Consider the following 24,830-nt stretch of genomic DNA (forward strand, 5'->3'; position numbering starts at 1 on the left):
GCTATAATTGGGTCCCCAGTGCTTCAACCTAGAAGCTGTGAAAAAGAACAACCCAGTAACTTAGTTTTGGTAAAAACTCGAACCTCTAAACACACGTAATATGTATGCCTACAGCAAAAACATGAGAGCAGGATGCATGTACTTTAGATGGTTTTTGATTTTTCCTGGGCTTCACGGCAGGGGTGCAGCAGCACCCTCAGCACCCCTACTGTACTTCTCGCAGCCATAGCTGTGCGATTATTTTATGAAGCCTTATCAGATATATCGAACAACCATATTATAAAATCAATGAGCCCCATTAAGCCATTGTTTTAAATTGAATTGGTTTAGAGTGAATTGAAACTACTACACTTAGCTGTTTTCAATTCAATGTAGCAAGAAAGATCCCAGTTTGAGTCCCGGTTAAGGTCTTTCTGTATGGAGTTTACATGTTCTTCTGTCAGCATGGGTTACCCCAGTTTTCCCAACATATCAAAGTGTCACAATATTACTATGGTGCTATGTATTATGTAAAAAAACTCAAAATGCTAAATTCCCCCCTCGGCCTCTGCTAATAGCATCTATTGTAAAATCAATCACATTTTCATTTTTCTCTTACTCATGTCAAGCATACTGATGTTCATAGATGTCTAGGAATACCCTTTAAACAACTTAAATTCACAGTTAACGGGATAATCTCTAGCATCTCCGAGCTGAATGTTCTGCTTTCAGGCACAGTGCATGTCTTGTCTTTAATTAAATGCAAGGTGTCCTTGTACCTTGTTATGCCAAGGGAGTATGGATACTTCTCAAAGGGGGCTTTTTACTAATGATGACTTGTACTCTCTGTTCTGTCGCTGGCCGTATTAGAGGGTTCTGCAAGTCACATTACTGTAACAACATCGCCGTGTATTGTCCACTAGGACAGTGCAAGGGATTTAAAGGGAGCCAATTCATTTTGCTTTGCTGAAGGCTGAAATGTCATTTGATGGCCAATCAAGATATGGACAAACTCAACCGTTGGGTTTAAAATAACCTATGATTGATTGAGTGGGGTGTTTTAACCCATAATTGGGTAAAATATGGACATTTTCATATTTTACCCTACCATGAGTTGAAACAACCCACATTTTTTACATTTTGGGCTAAAGGAACCCAACATTGATTGTCTTGTTTTACTTTGACCCAACATTTTTGTAGAAAGTGTAGAAATGTATTTTTTTGTTGTTTTCATAGGAAAGGGAGGGAAAGAAGGACAGGCAGGGCAATCTTTGATCAATGTCTGATCAAGCAGAATAGTTTACCCATATGACACGAGTTTGCAATCAAGACACATTTAGACAATGGTTTTTCCGCACACCGTTAAATGTTTGTTCCAGTGGACATTTTTTTTATGATTTACGGGTCAATCAAAAAGACAGAAGGCATCCTCGCCTCACTCGAAACCACCGATACTTCAATCTGTGTCGCATTATCATTAACCCAGTCGACTCCCCCGTTAAACTTTGCTCTAGAGGCCACTGCAGCGCTGGTGTGATGATGTCTCTCTGATTGCCCTTGAATATCCAAACAACTCAAGAGTCATCGAATCAGCTTTGCGGAAAAGAGAGTGAGGGATTGTCAAATGCATCACTTCATCGCTGAACCGCGGGTCACATGGTGAAAGTGAAGAACTTCGAGTGCTCATTAATTGGAACGAGTAAAATTATGTTATTCATCTTTAATCATGTGTTGTTGTAATTGTGAAGCACTGAACAGATTTTTAGATCATCCAGAACAAAATACCACCAAATGTTTTTAAAATGTACCAGTATTATGCTATGTACACACCAAACGCCGGGCACCGTGTTATTCGCTCTAGATTACTCGTGTGATTTAACTCGTATCATGCAAATTTTTCGCTCTAAAATGCATTTCAGGCGAATAGCGCGGGTTTTCGCAGTAAACGTGACACCCATATTGCGTCATTCGCATCGCCCCACACGAGGACGCGTATGATTGCGTGCATATGATTGCGTCTTTGCAATGACTTTGTATGTAATCTACCTGCGCAAATCGTTGAACTCGCATCTGGTGTAAACCACTTTATTAGGTACACCTTACTAGTACCGGGTTGGACCCCCTGTTGCCTTCAGAACTGCCTTAATCCTTTGTGGTATAGATTCAACAAGGTACTGGAAACATTCCTCATAGCATCACGCAGTTGCTGCAGATTTGTCAGCTGCACAACCATGATGCTAATCTCCCATTCCACCACATCCCAAAGGTGATCTATTGGATTGAGATCTTGTTACTGTGGATGCCATTTGAGTACAGTGAACTCACTGCCATGTTCAAGAAACCAGTCTGAGATGTTTATCCTGCTGGAAGTAGCCATCAGATGATGGTTACACTGTAAGGGTTCATAAAGGGATGAACATGGTCAGAAACAATGATCAGGTAGGCTGTGGCGTTGACACGATGCTCAATTTGTACTAATGGGCCCAAAGTGTGCCAAAAAAACATCCCCCACACCATTACACCACCACCACCAGCCTGCACAGTGGTAACAAGGCACGATGGATCCATGTTCTCATTCTGTTTACACCAAATTCTGACTCTACCATCTGAGCATCGAAGTAGAAATCATCAGACCAGGCAACGTTTTTCCAATCTTCAATTGTCCAATTTTGGTGAGCCTGTGCGAATTGTAGCCTCAGTGTAATGGTTTTGTTCTGTGTTTACTTGTGTTCTGTGTATTTTTGTATTTTGGACTTTTATTTTGATACCCTGCTCTGTTCTGACTTTTATTTTGATATTCATCATGCCATGTCACAGTTCACACTTCCTGTTTGTCTGTATATAAGTCACATCCTGTTCACCTGCTCCTGGCTGATTAATGTTTAGCCCTACCACCCCGTTTCCTTGTAATCTGTTTCCTGTATTCTGTTATTTGTATTCTGCCTGTTTATCTGCCTGTGTTTGACCCGTGCCTGTATATTTGGATTTTGATTGTGACTCTGCCTGCCTTGACCTAGTGCCTGTTTTGGATTACGTTTTTGGATCACCCTTACTGGATATGTTTGCTGGACCTTTTTGGGATTTTTCTAATAAAACCTTTTTGCAAATGGATTCACTTACTTCATCGCTTTCTTCAAAGCACGCCCCGTTACAGATTAATCAGCCTAAACCGGAATCCAGCAGAGGTTTGAAAATTCCCACCAGCACCATGACTCCAGCAGATCAACTTGTTTGTCTCCGCCAGAACCACCGCCCCATTGAGAACTATGTAGAGGATTTCTGTGAACTGTCATATCAGGTAAACTTCAAAGATTCTTTTCTGAAAGACATTTTTTATTGTGGACTAGATCGAGACATTGCCCGTTCCATGCCACTCCATACACCACACTGGACCATTGAGATGTATATCGATCACGCTCTTTTGTTGTGTGGTTCACCATTCACTGTGGGTGTTGGGGATGCACCTCCAGTGAATATTCACAACACGCCAAGCCCTGTTATGCCTGTTTTGACTATGTCTGTTCCTAAAATGGCCGCCACCATGCCTGTTACTAAAATGGCCGCCACCTTGCCTGTTGACAAAATGGCCGCCATCCTGCCTAATCCCAAAATGGCCGCCATCCTGCCTATCTCTGCACCTGCACCTGTCTATGTGAGAGCAACCACAATTTCTGCACCTGTTTTTGAAAGAGCTACTGTCATCCCAGCACCTGTGATTGAGAGGGCCATCGTCACCACCACACCTGCACTGATGAGGGCTATTGTTCACCCTGAACCTATCATCAAGATGGCCGCCCTGCCTGAAACAACCGCCACAGAGGTATGCCTCATTGACTGTGACATTCTTGAATTTGCCATGGCCCTGTGGTGCGTTTGGTCTGCCTGCTGCTCGTTTGTCTCTTGTGTTTCTCAAGGCCCTGAACCCGAACCCCTGGACTCACCTGACCGGCCTGATTCTCCTGACCGGCCTGATTCTCCTGACCGGCCTGATTCACCTGACCGGCCTGATTCACCTGACCGGCCTGATTCACCTGACCGGCCTGATTCACCTGACCGGCCTGATTCACCTGACCTGCCTGATTCACCTGACCTGCCTGATTCACCTGACCTGCCTGATTCACCTGACCTGCCTGATTCACCTGACCTGCCTGATTCACCTGACCTGCCTGATTCACCTGACCTGCCTGATTCACCTGACCTGCCTGATTCACCTGACCTGCCTGATTCACCTGACCTGCCTGATTCACCTGACCTGCCTGATTCACCTGACCTGCCTGATTCACCTGATCTGCCTGATTCACCTGATCTGCCTGATTCACCTGATCCGCCCGACTCCTCTGATTCTTCTGATTCATCTGACTCATCTGATTCATCCGACTCATCTGATTCATCTGATTCATCTGATTCATTCGACTACTCTGATTCAATCGACTCCTATGATTCATCTGACCTGCCCATCTCATCTGACCTGCCCGTCTCATCTGACCTGCCCGTCTCATCTGACCTGCCCGTCTCATCTGACCTGCCCGTCTCATCTGACCTGCCCGTCTCATCTGACCTGCCCGTCTCATCTGACCTGCCCGTCTCATCTGATCTGCCCGACTCCTCTGATCTGCCCGATTCCTCTGATCTGCCCGCCTCCTCTGATCTGCCCGCCTCCTCGGATTCATCTGATCTACCTGGCTCATCTGTTTCGTCTGTCCTGCCTGATTCACCAGTCCCGTCTTGCTCATCTGATTTGTCTGGTAAACCACCTGGGACATCGCCACCCTGGGCTTTGGGAGCTTTCCCAAGTTTTTTTGGGGGGGGGTAGTACCCGGACACAGGGAGGAGGCAGAGGACACCAAGGCGGAGGCCGAAGTGTGCTCAGACCCTTCCTCTCCCTGTGTTCCAGGTCTATTCCTGCCCCATGATATAGCTCCATGTCTGCCCCATGACCCAGGTCCCAGCCTGCCCCATGACCCAGGTCCCAGCCTGCCCCATGACCCAGGTCCCAGCCTGCCCCATGACCCAGGTCCCAGCCTGCCCCATGACCCAGGTCCCAGCCTGCCCCATGACCCAGGTCCCAGCCTGCCCCATGACCCAGGTCCCAGCCTGCCCCATGACCCAGGTCCCAGCCTGCCCCATGACCCAGGCCCGCATCTGCCCCATGACCCAGGCCCGCATCTGCCCCATGACCCAGGCCCGCATCTGCCCCATGACCCAGGCCCGCATCTGCCCCATGACCCAGGCCCGCATCTGCCCCATGACCCAGGCCCGCATCTGCCCCATGACCCAGGCCCGCATCTGCCCCATGACCCAGGCCCGCATCTGCCCCATGACCCAGGCCCGCATCTGCCCCATGACCCAGGCCCGCATCTGCCCCATGACCCAGGCCCGCATCTGCCCCATGACCCAGGCCCGCATCTGCCTCATGTTCCTGGACCATACTGGCCATATGACCCAGGACCTCTCCTGAACTGCCCTGCCTTCGCCAAGAGGTCCTGGCCCGCCCGCCCACCCTCTATTGGACTGTATGTTTTGTTTGTTGGGCTCCGGGAGTCGCCCTTTAGAGGGGGGGTTCTGTAATGGTTTTGTTCTGTGTTTACTTGTGTTCTGTGTATTTTTGTATTTTGGACTTTTATTTTGATACCCTGCTCTGTTCTGACTTTTTTTTTGATATTCATCATGCCATGTCACAGTTCACACTTCCTGTTTGTCTGTATATGTCACATCCTGTTCACCTGCTCCTGGCTGATTAATGCTTAGCCCTTCCACCCCGTTTCCTTGTAATCTGTTTCCTGTATTCTGTTATTTGTATTCTGCCTGTGTATCTGCCTGTGTTTGACCCGTGCCTGTATATTTGGATTTTGATTGTGACTCTGCCTGCCTTGACCTAGTGCCTGTTTTGGATTACGTTTTTGGATCACCCTTACTGGATATGTTTGCTGGCCCTTTTTGGGATTTTTCTAATAAAACCTTTTTGCAAATGGATTCACTTACTTCATCGCTTTCTTCAAAGCACGCCCCGTTACACTCAGTTTCCTATTCTTTGCTGTCAGGAGTGGCACCAGGTGTGGTCTTCTGCTGCTGTAGCCCATCCACCTCAAGGTTCGGCGTGTTGTGCGTTCAGAGATGCTCTTCTGCATAGCTCGGTTGTAACGAGTGGTTATTTGAGTTACTGTAGCCTTTCTATCAGCTCGAACCATATATATATTTATGAAATAAATGTTAAAATAAATGGTTTAACTAAATATATTTTTACATTCAAAAATATATTTAATTAAGCTTAAATTTCTACAAAATGTGTTTCGCATAAATTTAAAAAAAAAATTGGCCAAAGAAATGGGTTTTTTTTGCCTTATGGGAAATTACTTCTTAATGTACTTAAAAAATCTAATGCTCATTAATTAAACACACAAAATTACGTTAATTATATTATTTTTGTGAAGCAGATTAGATTGTGAAAACAGATTACAGATCACTCAGAACAAAATACCCCTCACACCATGATTGTTCATTCAAATATTGCTAGCAAACAAGCAAAGCAATTATAAGCATTAATTCAGTGGAAATCTAAGAGTAAAGAAAAATGCGGTAGGATGGATGAAGCATGTTTGTTGTTGTTGTGTAAAACACTTTTTCTGGAAGTGCACTTATGATTACAGTAAAAAGAGGTGTTATTAAACTTCCGAAAAGAATCCATGTTATACAAAAAAACAATATAATTAATATCAAATAGTGTTATTACCAAACTGTGTGTGTGAGAGAGATAAAAAACAGGTGCAAAATAAACAAACTGGTGCATTAGTAGAGTAAAACGATAGGGGAAAATATAGAGATGAGGGGAGTAGTCACACAGGAGAGGTAAAGTAAAATAGGTATTTCTCTGGATTGATAGAAAAGAGGAAAGGCAGGGTGAAGATATTTAGAGAGAGAAAGAGAGTGATGGAGGTGAAATGATTGCCGATGGTGCTCAGTCAAGGGCATAGAGCATCCAGACAGGCTCTCCGGCATCTGCCCTTGAAATGTGGAAGAAAGGCAGATAATTGAAAAGATTGAAAGAGAGAGAAGGGAAAAGAAAGATAGAAATCAATAAACTGCCTCACTGGATACCAATATAAACATGTCCCTGAAGGGCTCCAAAAATTTGACAAAAAATGAGCTGAAAAATATTTCAAGTTGGCTCGTGACTCATGGACAGATATTATTGGATGAAAACTATTTAAACACAGAACTACGAAATAGTCTTACAGAGAAACAGAGTGATATTGAGAACCCCAAAGTAAACGATGACGCAAGTTTTCGTCTCCAATGTAAATCTCTTTTCTTGGAAATATTGTAGGCAACAGTTTACTTTCTGGCATTGGTGATGTAGACAAGAGCGACATTATCATAATTCCTCCCGCTTGGACTCACAGCCTGTAAGTTAACTCCTGTTAGCATTGCATTGTGACCGAATCCTTCAAACATGGTAAGGAGTGTCACATTTTCGGCTGACGTCAGAGATATTCAAGCCAATCACAACGTACAGATTAGCTGGCCAATCAGGGACACAAAACAATGAGTTTTGTACAAAATCTGTGCGTTTTGGGTAGAGAAGGAAATCTGGAGCTACAAAAATGTACGGTAATGTGTTTTTAACCATAAACCGCAAACACATTGTATTATAACAAATACACAAAATAACATTATTTTTAGCAATGAAATAGGTGCTCTTTAAACGCTTGCAAAGAGTCCAAACATGATTTGATTATAATATTAAAAGAAACACACAACCTTATTTTTTTAAAGGATAATTCCGGTATTTAACACTTTGAGTCTCATTTCTGGTTTGTTTTGGATGGGCTACAGTGATGGACGCAGAGGTTTTGACGGTGGGTCGTGTCTTGACTTTTCGGCTCGTTTGGAGGCGTCTCTTGACTGCTTCAGAGTGGAAGTCAATGACCATGCACAACATGTCATTGGAACAGCACTTGGCGTTCATTTTCGGAACTGTGCTGCTCGCCGAGTGGTTCATGGTGTTCGTTGATGATTAAAAACAAATATATTGGCGCAATGTATGATTTCAATCCGTGTTATTTGCTATAGTGGAACTATTTTTTCAGATACCTCACAACTTCCGCTCTATATTTGAGTCTGAAGCATGAATGAACATAGTCCAACAAACTGTAATAAAACGGTAGCATACTTTCAAAATCAAGTTTATTTATAACACTTACACCATCCAATATGTTTTTTTAATCGGCAGAACAATAAAGAAGATATTTTGCAGAAACCCCAGTGCTCCGTCATGCAAGTCAACCGATCCGCACACTTTAAGAGCTAAAGCATATATATCCAATACAACAGTAATCCCCCATAACTCCGTGTGACATATTGACGTCTTGTGAAGCAAATCAATCAGTTTTTGCAAGAAACTGAATGTTATTTACAACATTATTAGCGTGAATGTCAAAGCAGGAAGCGCGTTTTCCGTTTAAGGCGATCTCTTCCACTGGTGTGCGTTTGGTGGCTGTTGGCTATGGATGTTGGTCTCTCTGCGCCACCTATAGAGCGGGAGCGTGAAGCGCACTTCCTGCTTGGCAAAAGTTCTGCATTAACGCTGGAAAATATTTATATATATATTCAAATCCCAAAACTGAAATACGGAACAAATATTCGAATATTCTGGTCCAGCCCTACAAATATGGGAAAAATTTATTCTGAGAGAAACCGAGCGAAAAAACAACAACCACATGTAAACAGTCCCTTTTCCTTTTCCGGCGGCGGAGTGATATATCAGCGAGCAATGAGTCTTCCAGAGAAGTCAATGGAATTTTACAAAATGCCAAATAAAACACGACAGAAACTGTATTTCGCTACACAACTTGTTTTTAATCATCAACGAACACCACAAACCACTCGGTGAGTAGCACAGTTTTGAAAATGAACGTTAAGTGTTGTTTTAATGACATGTTTGTGCATGGCCATTGACTTCCATTCTGAAGCAGTCAAGAGACGCTTCTAAACGAGTCAAAAACTCAAGACACGACCCATTGTCAACATTTCTGTGTCCATCACTGTAGTTCATCCAAAACAAACCAGAAATGAGACTCAAAGGGTTAAATACCGGAATTATCCTTTAAGCATTCACGTTTCTTCAGGGAAATCAATTTTCATTCATACACCAAAAAGAGGCTTTAATTGTTACAAATGAACAGTGTACTTTTTTCTAACTTGCATTATTTTAGGTTATTTTAGAAAAATCTTTTGTATTTCTTCAAAAAGACGTTTTAATCTCTGCCATTCACCTTCAAATAGCTGGTTGATTCCTAGAGATTTTGACTGACCTCATGCATAAATTTACACAACGCTTATTTTGGTATTTTGAATGATCCTGAATAGTAAATTGCCATAATTCAGAGAGTGGCAGATGTGCTTTTCAGAGGCCTGCCCATAGTCATTGTGACTTCAACACAAAAGAAATAGAAAGCAGTTTCGAATGGAATGCAAAAAGGTAGGCGTTTTTGGTATTTGGCGAGGTTTCGCTTGATTTCATCTTGTATTAGATACATTTCCGTAGGGGCTAGAATGCTTTTTTTCCTTACATGTCCAGAAAAATCACCAGTCTAAGAAAAAACTGTTGATGACTGATGTTCTGTAAAACATATTACTTTCAACAGAACTTTCTGAAAGCTTTTCTGTCTTACAAAAGTTGGCAGAATGGCACCATTTCAAAATGTAAGAAACTTTCTGATGCTCCCAGTAGTTGGATTTTGTGTTACTTTTGTATTCTTTTTTTTTTTTTAAATGAAACATTATTAATTACCCATTGATTTTTGCTTTTTAAATACACATTAACAGTCAGGCTATGTGACTTAATCAGTGTAACAAATAAACTAATCAGTGGTGGGCCGTCAGGGCTTGCAAAGTCTTCTATGCTTGCCTAAACACTATCTTGTTGGGAATACGGACGAGAGAACCCAAGCGCAGACGATGTCAGGGAAGTGAACAAAGAACACTTTATTATTACAAAAACACTGAAAACAAAAGCCCATGTGGGGGCAAAACAACATTAAACAAGGTTTTACTAAGAGACTGACTAAACACTAAACCTGACAAGACTTTGACATAAACATAGACAGGATAACACATGAACAATACGAAATGACCCAGCACGGGACAAAAGACAAAAGGGGATTAAATAGGAAAAACTAAACAAGATAACAAGGAAAAAACAGGTGAGTAGAATGAACTAATGATTATAATTAACAGGAAGAACAAGGGGGCCGAGACAAGAGACGAAACACAGAAGGCACACCCGATTCACAAGATCATGAGCCTTCTCATAGAACATGAGGCTGTCAGAACCCTGCCATCATGACAAAACATTAATATAAAACAAGAGTCTTTGGCAGGATCCTGACATATCTGACACTAGCGTAGCCAGGATTCACAATGTGGGTGGGCCCAGAGAAAATCAGGTGGGCCTTAACCGAAAATGCATCTGTTATCAAAATATACAAACACACAACTACACCAGCTTCAATATATCACCGTTGAATAAGAGCAAAAGCCTGTATGGGCCATATTTGAACAATCTAAGCGCAAAGTGCAATAAACCAATAAGGGCTCTATCTTACACCCGGCGCAATGCAGCGCAATGCGCGACGCAAGTGTCTTTCGCTAGTTTCCACCCTAATTTTCACGTTTAGCGCCGCGTTGTTTAAATAGCAAATGCATTTGCGCCCTCTTTTGCGCCCATGGGGGTCTGGTCTGAAAACGAGGTGTGTTGGCGCGTTGCTATTTTGAGGCGACTAAAATAGACTACGCCATTGACTAACAAAAACCTGGTCTAAAGTCTTAAGTCAATGGCGCAATGTGTTTTATGTTATTTAAAGAGCGCATTAGTAATCTGCGCCTATAAACGGGCGACAACGCGGGAAAGATTAAATGATTGAATGTAAAAGATTATTATTGAGTCTCTTGGACATAAATGAGGACTAATTATGAGACCTTAGAAGGCACAAAGAGCTGCTTCACCTGCAGCCTGGTAAGTAAATAAATGCTTTGCTTTAAACAAATGCATCTGTTTTTAAATGTTTTTTTAATGCTACCTCACGGATTTATTGTATATGGCGACTCTGTACCTGTGGATATGGTGAGATGAGAAACATTTTTAAGTAATGCTTAAAAAAAACTCTTTGCTTAAAAAACGCTGTCCAAAGTTCTGAAACGTGAGGAGAGCCGTTTGTAAATTCTTTATCTCCTGTTTGTTACAAATAAAGTATTTTTAGAGTACAAACCTTATCTTACATACTTGTAAATTATTTTTGATGATATTGGATAGCCATACATTTAAAGCAATTACAAGCCTGCTTTTTTACTTAGTAAATAAAAACGGGTTTTATAGGTTTTAATAAAAAAATAACAATTTCAATACAAGTGAAAAACAACACAATTATTTAACATTAATCTTAAACTGGGGATCTTCTTCCTCCGTTTAGTTTTTCAGTTTACAAAGTTCGTCATCTAAATAGGGATTAGACATAGCGCCAGCGCAACTTGCTTTTAAAGGGGATGAGAGCTGAGACTCTCATTGGTTTACTGCACGTTACGCCCAAAATACTCACATTACCCTAGGACCAACCCTTTTCGACCATGCGCTCGGCGCACAAACCATTTTTCCCGTCGTTAAATTAGCAAAAGTGGATTCGGACACGCCCATTTAGACGTTGCGCTGTGCGCTTTAGATAATGCGCTTAGATCGTTAAAATAGGGCCCTAAGAGTCTCATCTCTCATCCCCTTTAAAAGCCAGTTGCGCTGGCGCCATCCCAATTCCCTAATTTGGCAGAATTTGTAAACTAAAAAACTAAGCGGAGAAGACCACCAGTTTAAGATTGATATAAAAAATTGTGTTGTTTTTATTTGTAATGAAATTGTTATTTTTTGGTATTAAAACCTTTAAAAGTTTTTTTCTTTCAGTCATGGAAGTAAAAGTAGCAGGCTTTTAATTGCTGTAAATGTATTGATAGCCCAGATGATCAGTGTTATCTCAAAAAATATTTTACAAATATGCAAGAAAAGCTTTGTACTTTAAAAATACTTTAAATAGTAGCCTAATTTTTTGGTATTTGAAGTGTTTCATTGCAAAACTCTGTTTTTTTATTTTTCAGAAATCTCATTTTTTGGTTGTGCATACCATTTAATATTAATTCAACTGCAGTTGGTTTGTTTTGATTTAAACCTTCATAACCTAAAAAATACAGCTAAGTAGCACCATAACACAAAATAATAACATGACAACATAATATCAATTTGACAAAAATGTTAAAAACTGAGTTTTGCAACGAAACTCTTCATTTAAACCTTTAAAAGTCGTTTTCTTTCAGTCATGGAAGTAAAAATAGCAGGCTTTTAATTGTTGTAAATGTATGAATCAGACCCGGCGCCAGACACAAATTGACGGACGGGCATTTCATTTTTCAGGGGGGGCACAAATGAGAGCAACCTCACTGCAATGCATAATATCATTAATAACATACCTCTCCATTAACGTAATACAACGGAGAAGTCGTAAAGATTGGACCTAGCTTACTGAAGCAATCTAAATGCAAATAAAACACGTCGCAGGGCTCGACATCAACGCTTGTCCGGTTAATATCAGAGACAAGTGGATTTTTTAAAAGGCCAAGTGAAAGAGAATTTTACTTGCTCGACCGAACAAGTAGCCTAGTCTGATTAAAAACGCCAATAACAATCACCAAAACAGGATAATGATTCTGCATCCTTTGTCAATGGCGACCGAAAGTGCATAATGTAAAAACGCAAAGTTAAACAAATAAGCACAGCAAACACAAAGTGTGTTAACAAAGTGGGTTAAACATACTGCGGTAAAAATTTGGATTTTTTTAATAACATGATACAGTTAAGCAGCATCACATCACGGTTGAAAATGTGACAGATTTAATGACAGTTCACTACAAGTAATTAATATTAAGCCACTTACATTTTAGACGCAATGTTGACTGTTTTTGTTGTTTCAGCAGCAAAAATAGTGAAAGATAACAGCAGAACCATAACGTGTCAGTCTTACTGCAAGCAGCACTCAATCGTGTCTTAACATTGAGCGGTGGCGCGCTTAGCAAACAACCAAACATTTCCGCGCTCACTACTGACAAACCAATCAAATTCGTTTAAAATATATATATTTTTTAAATCAGACCAAACACATTTTTATTTTTATTCATGAGTTATATATGTACAAAACAATAACTTTTAATTAATAACAGTGGCCTATTGATAAAAACATGGAGCTGGTGAACAGGTTAAGGAAGACCGCAGGTTCGTCCAGGGCGGGCACTAGTGACTCACAGGGCGGGCCCGGCCCCCTAAAGCCCGCCCATGGCGCCGGGACTGGTATGAATAGCCTACATGATCAGTGTAATCTCAAAGAATAATTTACAAATATGAAAGAAAATGTTTGTACTTTAAAAATAGTTTATTTGTAACAAACAGGAGATAAATAATTTACAAACGTGCCGTTTCAGCACTAGAACAGCGCAGTGGATGTTTTGAACTGTAAGCATAACATAAAAACGGTTCTCATCTCATCATATCCACATGTACAAAGTCATCATATATAATACATCTGTGAAGTAGCATTAAAAAAATTCTAAATAAATGCAATATTTGCATTTGTTTAAAGCAAAACATTTAATTACTTACCAGGCTACAAGTGAAGCAGCTACTTCTAACGTCTCATAATCGGTCCTCATTTATGTCCAAGACACTCAATAATAATCTTTTTAAACATTTTAACATTTGAATCCTTTGATTTTTCATATTTTAAACGTTTGTGTGCTGCTGGGCATCCATGTGATAAGCAAATGCACGTTGTCTTCCCGTTTATAGGCGCATATTACTAACACGCTCATTAAATAACAAGCAATTGCTCCATTGACTTTAGAGCAGGTTTTAGTTGGTCAGTGGCGTAGTCTATTTTATTTGCCTCAAAATAGCAACGCACCAACAATGCGCCTGAACACACCTCCATTTCAGACCAGAAGGCTCATGGGTGCAAAATTGGGCTCAAATGTTATCTGCAAAGACTTTTCTTTTTTTAGCTGCTGAACCAACACCTCATGTTCAGAATCCTCAACGATTATGTTAAAAGGTGCACCATCAAGCTGTAATAAAGTCTTCTCACCGAAGGTCTTCGTAACCTTCATTCTAAGACAATGAAGCAGCGGCAGCTCTCATTATTCCTTACGTGTCAGCCTTAAACCGGGTGTTCATCTCTAAACTGTATGATGTGGGGTGTAGGAGGAGCGAGGAGGCTGTTCGAAATGCGCTATTTATTTCACTACTATTTACAAAATTAACTTATTCCTTATTATAATAGCAAACAAGGGTTTTAAAAAAATGATTTATTTTATAGGTCAAGTAGTGATAATTGCAAAATAATTTACTCATTAGGACAACTAATAGGCTTTACTGGATAGGCAGGTGGGTGGGCCTAGCTGACAGGCCCACCCATAGCTATGCGACTGATATCTGAGTCACTGATTGTTATATATTTTTTCGTGTATTAAATTAATTCCATAATATCTATTATCTTTATTTCATAGCTTTTCTCTTGGTTGGGTTGCTTTCAGTAGGCCTAGTGTATATTTATGATTTATATTTATGATTTATCCATATTTGTGTTATTTGTACACGGTGTGACTATACAAATCACAACACATAAATAGGAAAATGTTTGCGTTATTTTGTCACTTATTGGGAGCAGTATGCTAGCTAAAGCCATTCACTTCCAGTCTTTGTGCTAAGCTAAGCTAGCAGGGGTTGCGTCAGACAGAGTTACAGCCCGCACGGAGATGAGAAAGGTATGTATGGACTTATCTAACTCTGGGGGATACGGTGAATAAGCTAAATTCCCCAAATCTGGGCGTGTTCCTTTAATGCATTTTATTTAGTAAGCAAATAGTAAGCAGTTCAATTATTTTGGGTTACAGTCACTGAGACATTATCCACCGTCCTGAGTCACAGAATCCCATTATCTCCAACACCCTGTCTCATTGGCGACATTTCTGAAATCCATATCCCCCAAAAATACAGGAATCCATTGCTCGTCTCTCTAGCTGTCGCTAAGAAAGTAGTTCTCCAAAACTGGAAATCAAAGAAATCTTGCAACATCAATCATTGGATAAATTTAATTTCTGAACACATTTCAATAGAGAAATATAATGCACGCAGATGGAAGCAGATATCAGCCTTTGAAGACATCTGGTCCCCATTTCTATCATTTCTTAACACAAAAACATAGCTACAAGCCGTGTACATTACCAATCACACATCTCTCTCTTCTATTATGTAATTTTATTTATTTTATCTCTATAGGCACACACTATTTAAACTCATGCATAACATGTTTTTCCAACCCTTTTTAAACCCATTTCCGCTTAAATACTCTAACTGTGACTAACGAACGTGAACCTCAAGATCATTCTATTCAACCAGCAATAATAATGTCTCACTGCAACTGTATTGTCCTTTTGTAATTTGTCTGTTATTTTGTTGTATGTATGTATGTTATGTGTTACACTTTTACGTGGTGCTTAAACCCCCTCCCCTTATGTGCAATTTAAATAATTATTCCTTTTTTCCTTACTTTAAAAAAATGTACTTTATATAAAAAAAAAAAAAAAGTTGTCCTCCTAAGAGGGGGGGGGTGGTAGCGGGCCAAAAAAAAAAAAAAAAAAAAAAAAAAAAAAAATAGTAAGCAAATAATATATTTGTACATTTTGTGAATATCACTTTTTTTAATAGTAAACCTTTGAATTAAAACTCTTTGCATTATCTTTCAATAATATACTGTCAAGAAAGTAATTTTATTATACTTTTGATTGATCAAAACACTTGGTAAGATTTTTCAAGAACCAATTAATGGATTTCTTTAGCAATAAAGAGTTTGCCTTCATTTTAAATACCTTTCAGACAGGTTTCTGTCTATAATATTTGCTGCGGTGTCTTTTTTAATGAAGTAAAATTTGACTGTTATTCCTTGAGGTGTAAAATACAGTCATTTTATTTTACTTTGCAATTTAACGGTTGATGTGTTTCTATTGCCGTGAACTCATAATGATGGTATTACGAGATGGATTCATTCAGATAGGACACCACTGAAGGTGCACGGAACGCCACTGAGTACTATGATTCTTTGAAAAGCTTGAGGGACAAAATATGTACCAAAAACTTGGAAAAAGTTGTCATTTCTACATTGAAATTTATATGTACAATTTCCTTTGATCAAAACAAGCACATAATTCATAAGCCAGTCTGACAAAACTCATTCAGTGAATGCTAGATTGATTCATTTTTATAATACATATTTTATACATTATTTTCACACCTGATCATGATCCAAATTCTAGGTTTTGGGACCTGCTTTGTTGCAGTATTCAAGAATCATGAGGATAGTGATTATTCACAGATCTAAGGTGTGAGGAAAAAGCTCTTTACATTTACATGACAGACAACAAAGGCTTTCTGGTCTATTGCATTACATAATTGCAGGAATACTGTAGGAGCAGGAATCTGACAATGTCTTTGGTGCCTTTCCTGTAACAATCCTCCCACATGAGCTAATTTATTAGCTGACTGACCTTCTCCTACATGAGAGAAACAGGCATGAATGGCTTTCAGATTTTCGCAAGTATGAGTTATCAAGAAAGAGCAGATGTAGAAACAGAGCTGTAGGTTATAATGGTAATGTACTGCAAGCTGTTTCACCAGCAGGGCTGCAGATTAAGTATTATAATAACAGTGTCATTACAATAATACTGTAGACAAATCGCCTGTGGTGAAATGTAAATCTAGCAGAAAATATACAGTATAAGAAATAAATACAGTAAGTGCTGCAGCTACTGTATGTACTTAACAAATTGATAAATACATGAGCATGAAATGTTTTGCCATGGCTCATAGTGATTAGGCCAATTCGTGTAATAAATAAGAAGAGGGATTGTATTTGTTTTGGTGTCTGTTTAGTGATTTTCGTTTTCAGTCTTTCACTATTTCACTTTGCTAACAGCAATATAGAGTTGAAAGAAAAAATGTTTGTTTGGTTTTGTTTTTCAAGTGCCTTTTGCGATGAAATTTATACAGTACTATAAAATGAATCTGTTCCATAAAGATACATTTGTAGTTGTTTGCCATAATTTTCCCTACTAGGATAAATCAAGGCCAAAATGTACTTTCTGTTCTATTAAAGTGCTGCTTTGAATGGCTATGAGCAAATGGCTTTTTAAGCATGCTGCTTACTTTCTAAATCTATATGCTACAATTTAGCCCTCTGTTTAAGAATGATAGCCCGAGCTGTTGAAAGCAGTGCTGAGTTAACCAGAATAATAAACTATGTGAAACTTTTCTTGTTGGCATCGTGACTGGGATCCATTTCCCAAGCATATGCCGAGAGAAATCTGGAAATACATTTGTTCAGTCCCTGCCTATTGTGTTTTTTGGGGGTCTGTGTGGATCTACTCTATCTTATGTGTGGCAGACTAGTACTTGAATTGGGGGAAAGTTCTGGTACTCTCGTGCACCATAGATATTATTAGTACAACATAAAAAATGCTCTCTTTGGCAGTCAAACCTTTGTGTGCGTGTGTGTGTGCGTGTGTGTGTGTGTGTGTGTGTGTGTGTGTGTGCGTGCGTGCGTGCGTGTGTGTGCGTGCGTGCGTGCATACATGCGCGTGCCTAGAAGATTACTTAGCAGTTTGGGGACCCATTTATCACATTTTGTGGTAAATTATTTCACTTGTAATCTATTACACTGAAATATCCTCATTTTCAAAAGATAAAACACACATTTTATGTCTTTTCCATGACACTAGTCCCTTTCACACATACAGTATTTACTGGTAATTTACTGGTAAATTGCAGTTAACAGATCATTTGTGTGAACAGAACCTTTCCGGTAAATCAGTGCTCCCAATTTACCAGTAAGACAGGTTGTAAGATTACCAGTAATTTACCGGTAAACGCTGTGTGTGAACGAAAATTATAGGATTACCGTGCTGACAGCTTCGGGCCAATCATAGCGTTTTAATACAGATGACGCGTTTACCCCCGCACTGTTTACTGACGTTTCCACACACATGCTGCTTGAAAGTTGAGCACACCTGCAGTTTACGTCCACATTTCTTCACCAAAGTTGTTAAAAAGAGCTGACCGCCGAAATGCAGACGTCCTTAGCACGCCCTCTGTGAAGCCTAAAGTGCAAACAGTACTGTTGTTAAAAACGCATTTTCGGTTTGACGTCGTCTCATTCAATGTTGTTTGGTCATGAGCAACTTCGCGACTGTTTACCACAGATGTGAAAACAACAAAATACGGACCGTGGATATAAACGACGTGGATTGTTTACAAATACAACACTGAGCTCGCCGCGTGCTACAGGTACTTCCGCTTTCTCAACGAATTTACCGGTATTTTGATACTGATGTGTGAATGATGTCTTACTGGTAAAATAACGGAACGCCACTGCGTGTGTGAACATCACATTTTTGTATTTACTGGTAAATTCATTCTGGTAAATTCATGGTAATTTACCAGAATTACTGTGTGAAAGAGGCTACTGACACGCTTTTCCACCTTTTGCATGAACATGTCACGCATTTATGTTTACGTGTCACTAGTCCCTTTCACACATACAGTCTTTACTGGTAATTTACTGGTAAATTGCAAGTAACAGGTCATGTGTGAACAGAACCTTTCCGGTAAATCAGTGCTGCCAATTTACCAGAAAGAGAGGTTGTAAGATTACCAGTAATTTACTGGTAAGCACTATGTGTGAACACAAAAATACAGATTACCGGCATTTAGAACGGACGACGTCAGACCGCGCTGACAGCTTTGGGCCAATCATAACGCTTAAAACAAGTGACGCATTTTTCCCCTGCACTGTTTACGGACGTTTCTACACACATTCTGATTAAAAGTCGAGCACACCTGAAGTTTACGTCCACATTTCTTCACCAAAGTTGATTAAAACAGCTTACCATCTAATTGCCGACGTCCTTAGTACGCCCTCTGTGAAGCCTAATGTGCAAACACTACTGTTGTTTAAGATGCATTTTCGGTTTGACGTCGCCTAATGCAATGTTGCTTGGTCACGAGCAACTTAGCGACCGTCAGCGTTTACCACAGACGTGAAAACAACAAAATACGGACCATGGATATGAACGACGTGGATTGTTTACAAATACAACGCTGAGCTTGCCGCGCGCCACAGGTAACTTCCGCTTTCTCAACGAATTTACCGGTATTTTGATACTGATGTGTGAATGATGTCTTACTGGTAAAAAGACGGAATGTCACTGCTTGTGTGAACAGCACATTTTTGTATTTACTAGTAAAGTCATTCTGGTAAATTCATGGTCATTTACCGGAATTACTGTGTGAAAGAGGCTACTGACACGCTTTTTCGCCTTTTTGCGTGAACATGTCACGCATTTCTGTGACCGTATCACTGTAACGTATTTGTTACTCAACTGTTTTGTCCTATTTTCTTACCATTGTCGCTTCGGTTTAGGGTTAGATTTGGTGCTTGTGTTATTTGTCACTTTAAGTATTTGTCACTTTAAGTATTGGTTTATAAAAAAAAGATACAAAACTTATTCTTTTATATTTTCTTAACTTTAACCAATTGTCACCTGACGTTGGGGTTAGAGTTTGTTTAGGTAAGGATGTCATTTTATGTAAATCTAACCCTAAACCGAAGCGACAATGGTAAGAAACTAGGACAAAAAAGTTGAGCAACCAACACGTGACAGCGACACAAACAGAAAACCGTGACATGCCCACGCTCAAACGCGGCAAACCGTGACATTTTCACGCTGGTCCATGCGTGAAATAGTCACGCAATTTCGTGATACTGGGTTGTTAGATTTACATAAAATGACCTCCTTACCCAAACCCAACTCTAACCCTAACGCCAGGCGACAATGGTTTAAAAATCATAAAATATAAAAAAATAAGGTATAAAGCAATACTTCCTAACGCAAACACCAAATCAAACCCTAAACCGAAGCTTCAATGGTTTGAAAATAGGACAAAACAGTTGAGTAACAAATACGTGATACATAAACAGAAATGCGTGAGATATTCACGCAAAAAGGCGGAAAAGCATGTCAGTGTCACAGAAAAGACTACATAATTTCGTGATACAGGGTTGAACCAGTGGCAATTTTTTTAACCCGACTGGACCTGAATGTAAACGGCACGACATGGCGCTTTTCAACGTTAATGCCTAGCTTCTCGGGGAAATATGGCTTTGTGTAGTAAATGCTGCTCAATCTGAAAGCAGGTTATGGCGATTTACTACTAATCACCGAACCGGCTTTACTTAAGAGACACGCATGAGACTCGCATGCGATTTTTTTGCCCAGCTCTAACAGGTGTGTCTCAACAAAACGCCAGTCACACAATGTCGCAAGCGCTCTTGGCAAACAGAGGAGGGGTTGGTAAAGGACATAAACGCACACACGCCAGATAGTTTGGGTCGTTTCGGGTCCGTTCGGCAATGACACGTTCATTTTAAGCTACCCGATGCCGCTACTATTATACCCGACCCATGTCTGAGGCACACATAAAACTTTTAGACACGAACCCACTCGGCTCTTGGGTCGGATCTCGGGTTTTCGGATGTAAGTGGACCCGTGAAGACCTCTAGTCAGAGTTGTTTAATCTAATCTTAGTTTGGCAGTCTTTCTCGTTTCTCCATTTGTCTCCTGATATTTGTCGACAGCTTCAAGACTAAGCATTAATTTCTTATCCTTATTTCACACTAACACACATACACTTCAAGGAGAATTACTTTGGAGACTATTTAACCTTCCTGCCAGAAAGTAAAAGGGTGTTAAAACAGTTCTCAATGGAGAAGAATTTCTGTTCTTCTCCACTAAGCAGGTGTCTGTGCAGAATTCCTATTATCCAAAAATATTTTAGCATTTAATTTTCCAGTTTAAATATGTAATATTCATCCAGCTCCAAAAGTTTATTTGGGTCAGTGTCTGAAACTATTACTTAATACAGTAATCCTTTATTCTGCCTTAATGCCTCAAGATAAAACTCTTCAATTACTAAGTAAGGGATAATGTGCAGTCATCCGGTTGTTATCGCAAAACAAACCCTGACATGGTGATCTTGTATTAACCTCGAGGGGTTTATATTGCGATAACGACTGACTGATTGCAAATTATCCCATTTATTACACCACATTATCTGCCATATGAAGTAACTAGACGTGAAATATGGAGTTGAAATGACATTTAGCATTATAAAGTAGCCTTTTATAAGATATGAGACGGCTGGATGGTGTGATTATCCAAAAAGAACCATTACCACACATGTAATAAATCTGAATGGCTTATGGATAAATGCAGACCTTCTAAAAAGTGAAATAATTGCCTTTGTTATCAAAGTTTTTATCTCAAGTAGTAGGGAATCAAGGGAATCGTTTTCCTACTCCACCTCCAGCTCCAAGCCAAATGTTGCTCATTAAAGGATTATGTACTGGAACCAGAAACGTGTTTGTGCATTGTCCCTGTGTCTTGTAGCCTTTTCTATTTCATGCTAATTTAACCCAATTCACAGATACTTGATTGGTTTCTGCTGTGGAGGCTAATTACTCATTGTTGGAATGCAGAATCTCAGTTTGGGAGTGCTCTCACATCCACTTCATTAATGGAAAATGAAGAATTATCTGAAGGGTGAAGAGACAGACTTAGATTAAGATTCTCATCAGGTTATTTAGAGCCTCCATCAGATTTGTTAACCTGAAGCTCATCTTTCAACATTCTCTCTAATGAACTGTCAGCGTTTTGCTTGTATCGCACATCACCGCAGATTCTGAGACATATAGTCTTTCTGAGGTCCTTGATGCTGACCTTTTGTTTCAATGAAGCCACAATACAGCCAATTGTGTTTCTCTTTGCCAACTAGCATGTCTCTCATGAGAGATCCTTTATTCTTTTATAATAGGACCAGACTGCTTTCCTTGAACTTGTACGTTCTTTAATTTAGGGTGGGTGTGCATGTGTGAGTGGTGGTGGACAGACGGGAAGTGATTATCAAGTGATTTATTTAGCCTAGTGTTGGGTCATTTTACTTTTTGCTGTTGTTTGCTTTATCTCGAGCCTCCTGAGATAAGGTGAACTACAGAGATACACTGCATCTGAGGAATAAAACCCTTTCACTCTCTCTCTCTCTCTCTCTCTCTCTCTCTCTCTCTCTTTCTTTCTTTACATGCCTGTGTATCCGAAAACTGCTGTCCCTGCACTAAATAAACCTATTTCATAAGTTTTGTAGGAGGAAACCAGGACAGGTTATGTCATATTTATTCAGCATTTTCACATTTTCTATCTATTGGAGACAAATTCACTATTTAAGAGAGAATGCTTCGTATCACCTTTATCTACTTAGGGTGTTTTCACATCTGTAGTTTGGTTCATTTGGTCCGGATCAAAAGCAAAAAATGATACATTGTAGTTTTTTTTAGCAATTTTGGTTCCTTTTCATATCACACTGATCGCTTTGGTCTGCACCAGTTGAACCAAACGAACCAAAATTCAGTCATGTGATAAGATCCACATCACTCATTGCCCACATGTCTTATGTCCGTGGTTGTTATACATAGTGTATACAGCACTCTAGACAAACTGTTAATTTACAGAATAAAGCACGGATGCGGCTTGAAAACAATGTTTTAATGCACTGCAAACGGCGAAGCCACCAAATTTCTGAGGCTCCGCAACTCCAGGTATGTCCGCGACCTGCCATTGCTAATAGAAACTGTCAACAAACACTTCCTTATCCCATAATGCACAGCGCAGCTGACTACTGCAGCTGATTTAGTCCAAAAATGCGCAGTACTTTGCAGTTATGTAGGTTCAATCTCGGATCGTGTTCTCACTACTTGAACTGCTCCATAGTTCGTTTGTAAGAGTAAGGGGCTCTATCATACACCCGGCGCAATGCAGCGCAATGCACAACAGAAGTGTCTTTTGCTAGTTTCAGCGCAATGATAACTTTCACATTTAGCGCCACATTGTTTAAATAGCAAATGCATTTGCGCCCAATTTTGCGCCCATGGGCATTCTGGTCGGAAAACGAGGTGTTTAGGCGCATTGTTGGCGCATTGCTATTTTAAGGAAACTATAATAGACTACGCCATTGACCAACAAAAACCTAGTCTAAAGTCATATATGGCGCAATATATGTATATTTAAACATGCTATAATAAATTATCGATATGGTATTTTGAGCTAAAACCCCCATATGTACTCTGGGGACACCAAATATTTATTTAATATTGTTGAAAAGTCTTGTGAAATGTCCCCTTTAAGGAAGTACGGTTCTGACCAAATACAACAGGTTCAACATGTAAACATTTTAGGGTGTGATTTATCTATTATTCCATTTCTAGCCCCTTTCCCTTTTGGTTATGTTTGGTTAATTGAAGCCAGTATGGTTTGATGTAGGACACTGTGCAACGAGGGTACTTGTTATTCCCACGCACACAAACTGCCGTCAGTCTAAACCTACTATAATGCACAGGCTAACCGATGAGGTGAGGACTGCAATTACCCAAGCTGATTATACATGGCGATCGGTTCAAAGGCAAAGTGACTGGATGCATGAGAAGACAATTACCCACCCGTCATGATAATAATGACATGCATCACGTTACCTTTGACAGGTGTCTTAAGTTATTAATACCTGTTAATTTAATAAGGAGTAACCTCAGATTTTATGAATAATGGCCTTCCGTAACCCAGTGCAGTGAGGTGTGACAGGTTGGTGGAGACCCAGATTGTAGCATATCATTTTTACTTAGTGAACTCAATTACCCTCATTTACCCTGAAGACTAGACGGCACTGGTGTTTAAAATTGTTGAATCTTGCAGAGATCTTAAAATTATACAATGGAGATATACTGTTATAACTAAAAATGATTTAGCAAATGTGCTAAATATTATATCTTCAGATGCAAATACATTACTCCTACTCTTTTTATGGGGTTTTGATAATTTTTTTCTAAGCAGCCGTCTGTGATACAACAGTTTTATTAAATTTTAAATACGTTATTCTGTGTCTCTTTCTGTGTTTTACAGATATGATCTTCATGAACAAGACCCTGTATCATAAACAAGCAACAGGAAATGCCATGGATATCCTTAACGCAGTAGATTTCTCTTTTACATAGCATTTCGAGTGATTCGCTTTGCATTTTACACAACACAAACTCCAAAGTTCTCTCCGTAACTGGCCATGATTGACAAGAACTCCAACTGAAACGCTGTCCTAGGGGAGAGGAGAGAGAAACGGCAGCCACATTCAGATGATGGGGGCGCCTGGCGGGCCAGTCCTGGCTGGGTTTGGATCTACGACATCCTCCCTGGACCTAGTTGGCTGGATGGTCTGGCCTGGCAATACCACTGTGAGTCTGAACCAGAGCTCCTTTGGGACCGACTACAGCTTCAATCTCTCCTCTTCTTCGTCCTCTCCTCATGGGGTAGAAAGGGAAGCGATGAAGGAAAAGAACTGGCCAGCCCTTCTGATACTGGTGATTATCATTTTGACGATAGGAGGGAATATTTTGGTTATTTTGGCTGTGTCGCTGGAGAAGAAGCTTCAGAACGCGACAAATTTCTTCCTGCGTTCGCTGGCGGTGGCGGACATGCTGGTGGGCATCTTGGTCATGCCCATCTCTCTTATTAACATCCTGTATGGTGAGTAAGCACAGAGCTCACGTTTGCTATGCTTAACATTATTACTGCTAAAGTAGATGCGGGACTGGATTTGGCAGGAGAGGAGTATTGTG

At 40.1% G+C, this 24,830-nt stretch overlaps 1 protein-coding gene across 1 annotated transcript in view; it reads left to right on the plus strand.

The window, feature by feature from the left end:
• The window catches only part of htr2cl1 (5-hydroxytryptamine (serotonin) receptor 2C, G protein-coupled-like 1), a 174,865-nt gene that overhangs the window by 125,267 nt on the left and 24,768 nt on the right, over positions 1-24,830 (plus strand). Inside the window, exon 3 of the mRNA XM_055199090.2 lies at positions 24,121-24,738. Within this exon, the coding sequence (XP_055055065.2) occupies positions 24,348-24,738 (391 nt within the window). The 5' untranslated portion in view covers positions 24,121-24,347. The remainder of the gene's footprint in view (positions 1-24,120; positions 24,739-24,830) is intronic.

This window comes from Misgurnus anguillicaudatus, chromosome 21, assembly GCF_027580225.2.
Source record: "Misgurnus anguillicaudatus chromosome 21, ASM2758022v2, whole genome shotgun sequence".
NCBI lineage: Eukaryota > Metazoa > Chordata > Actinopteri > Cypriniformes > Cobitidae > Misgurnus > Misgurnus anguillicaudatus.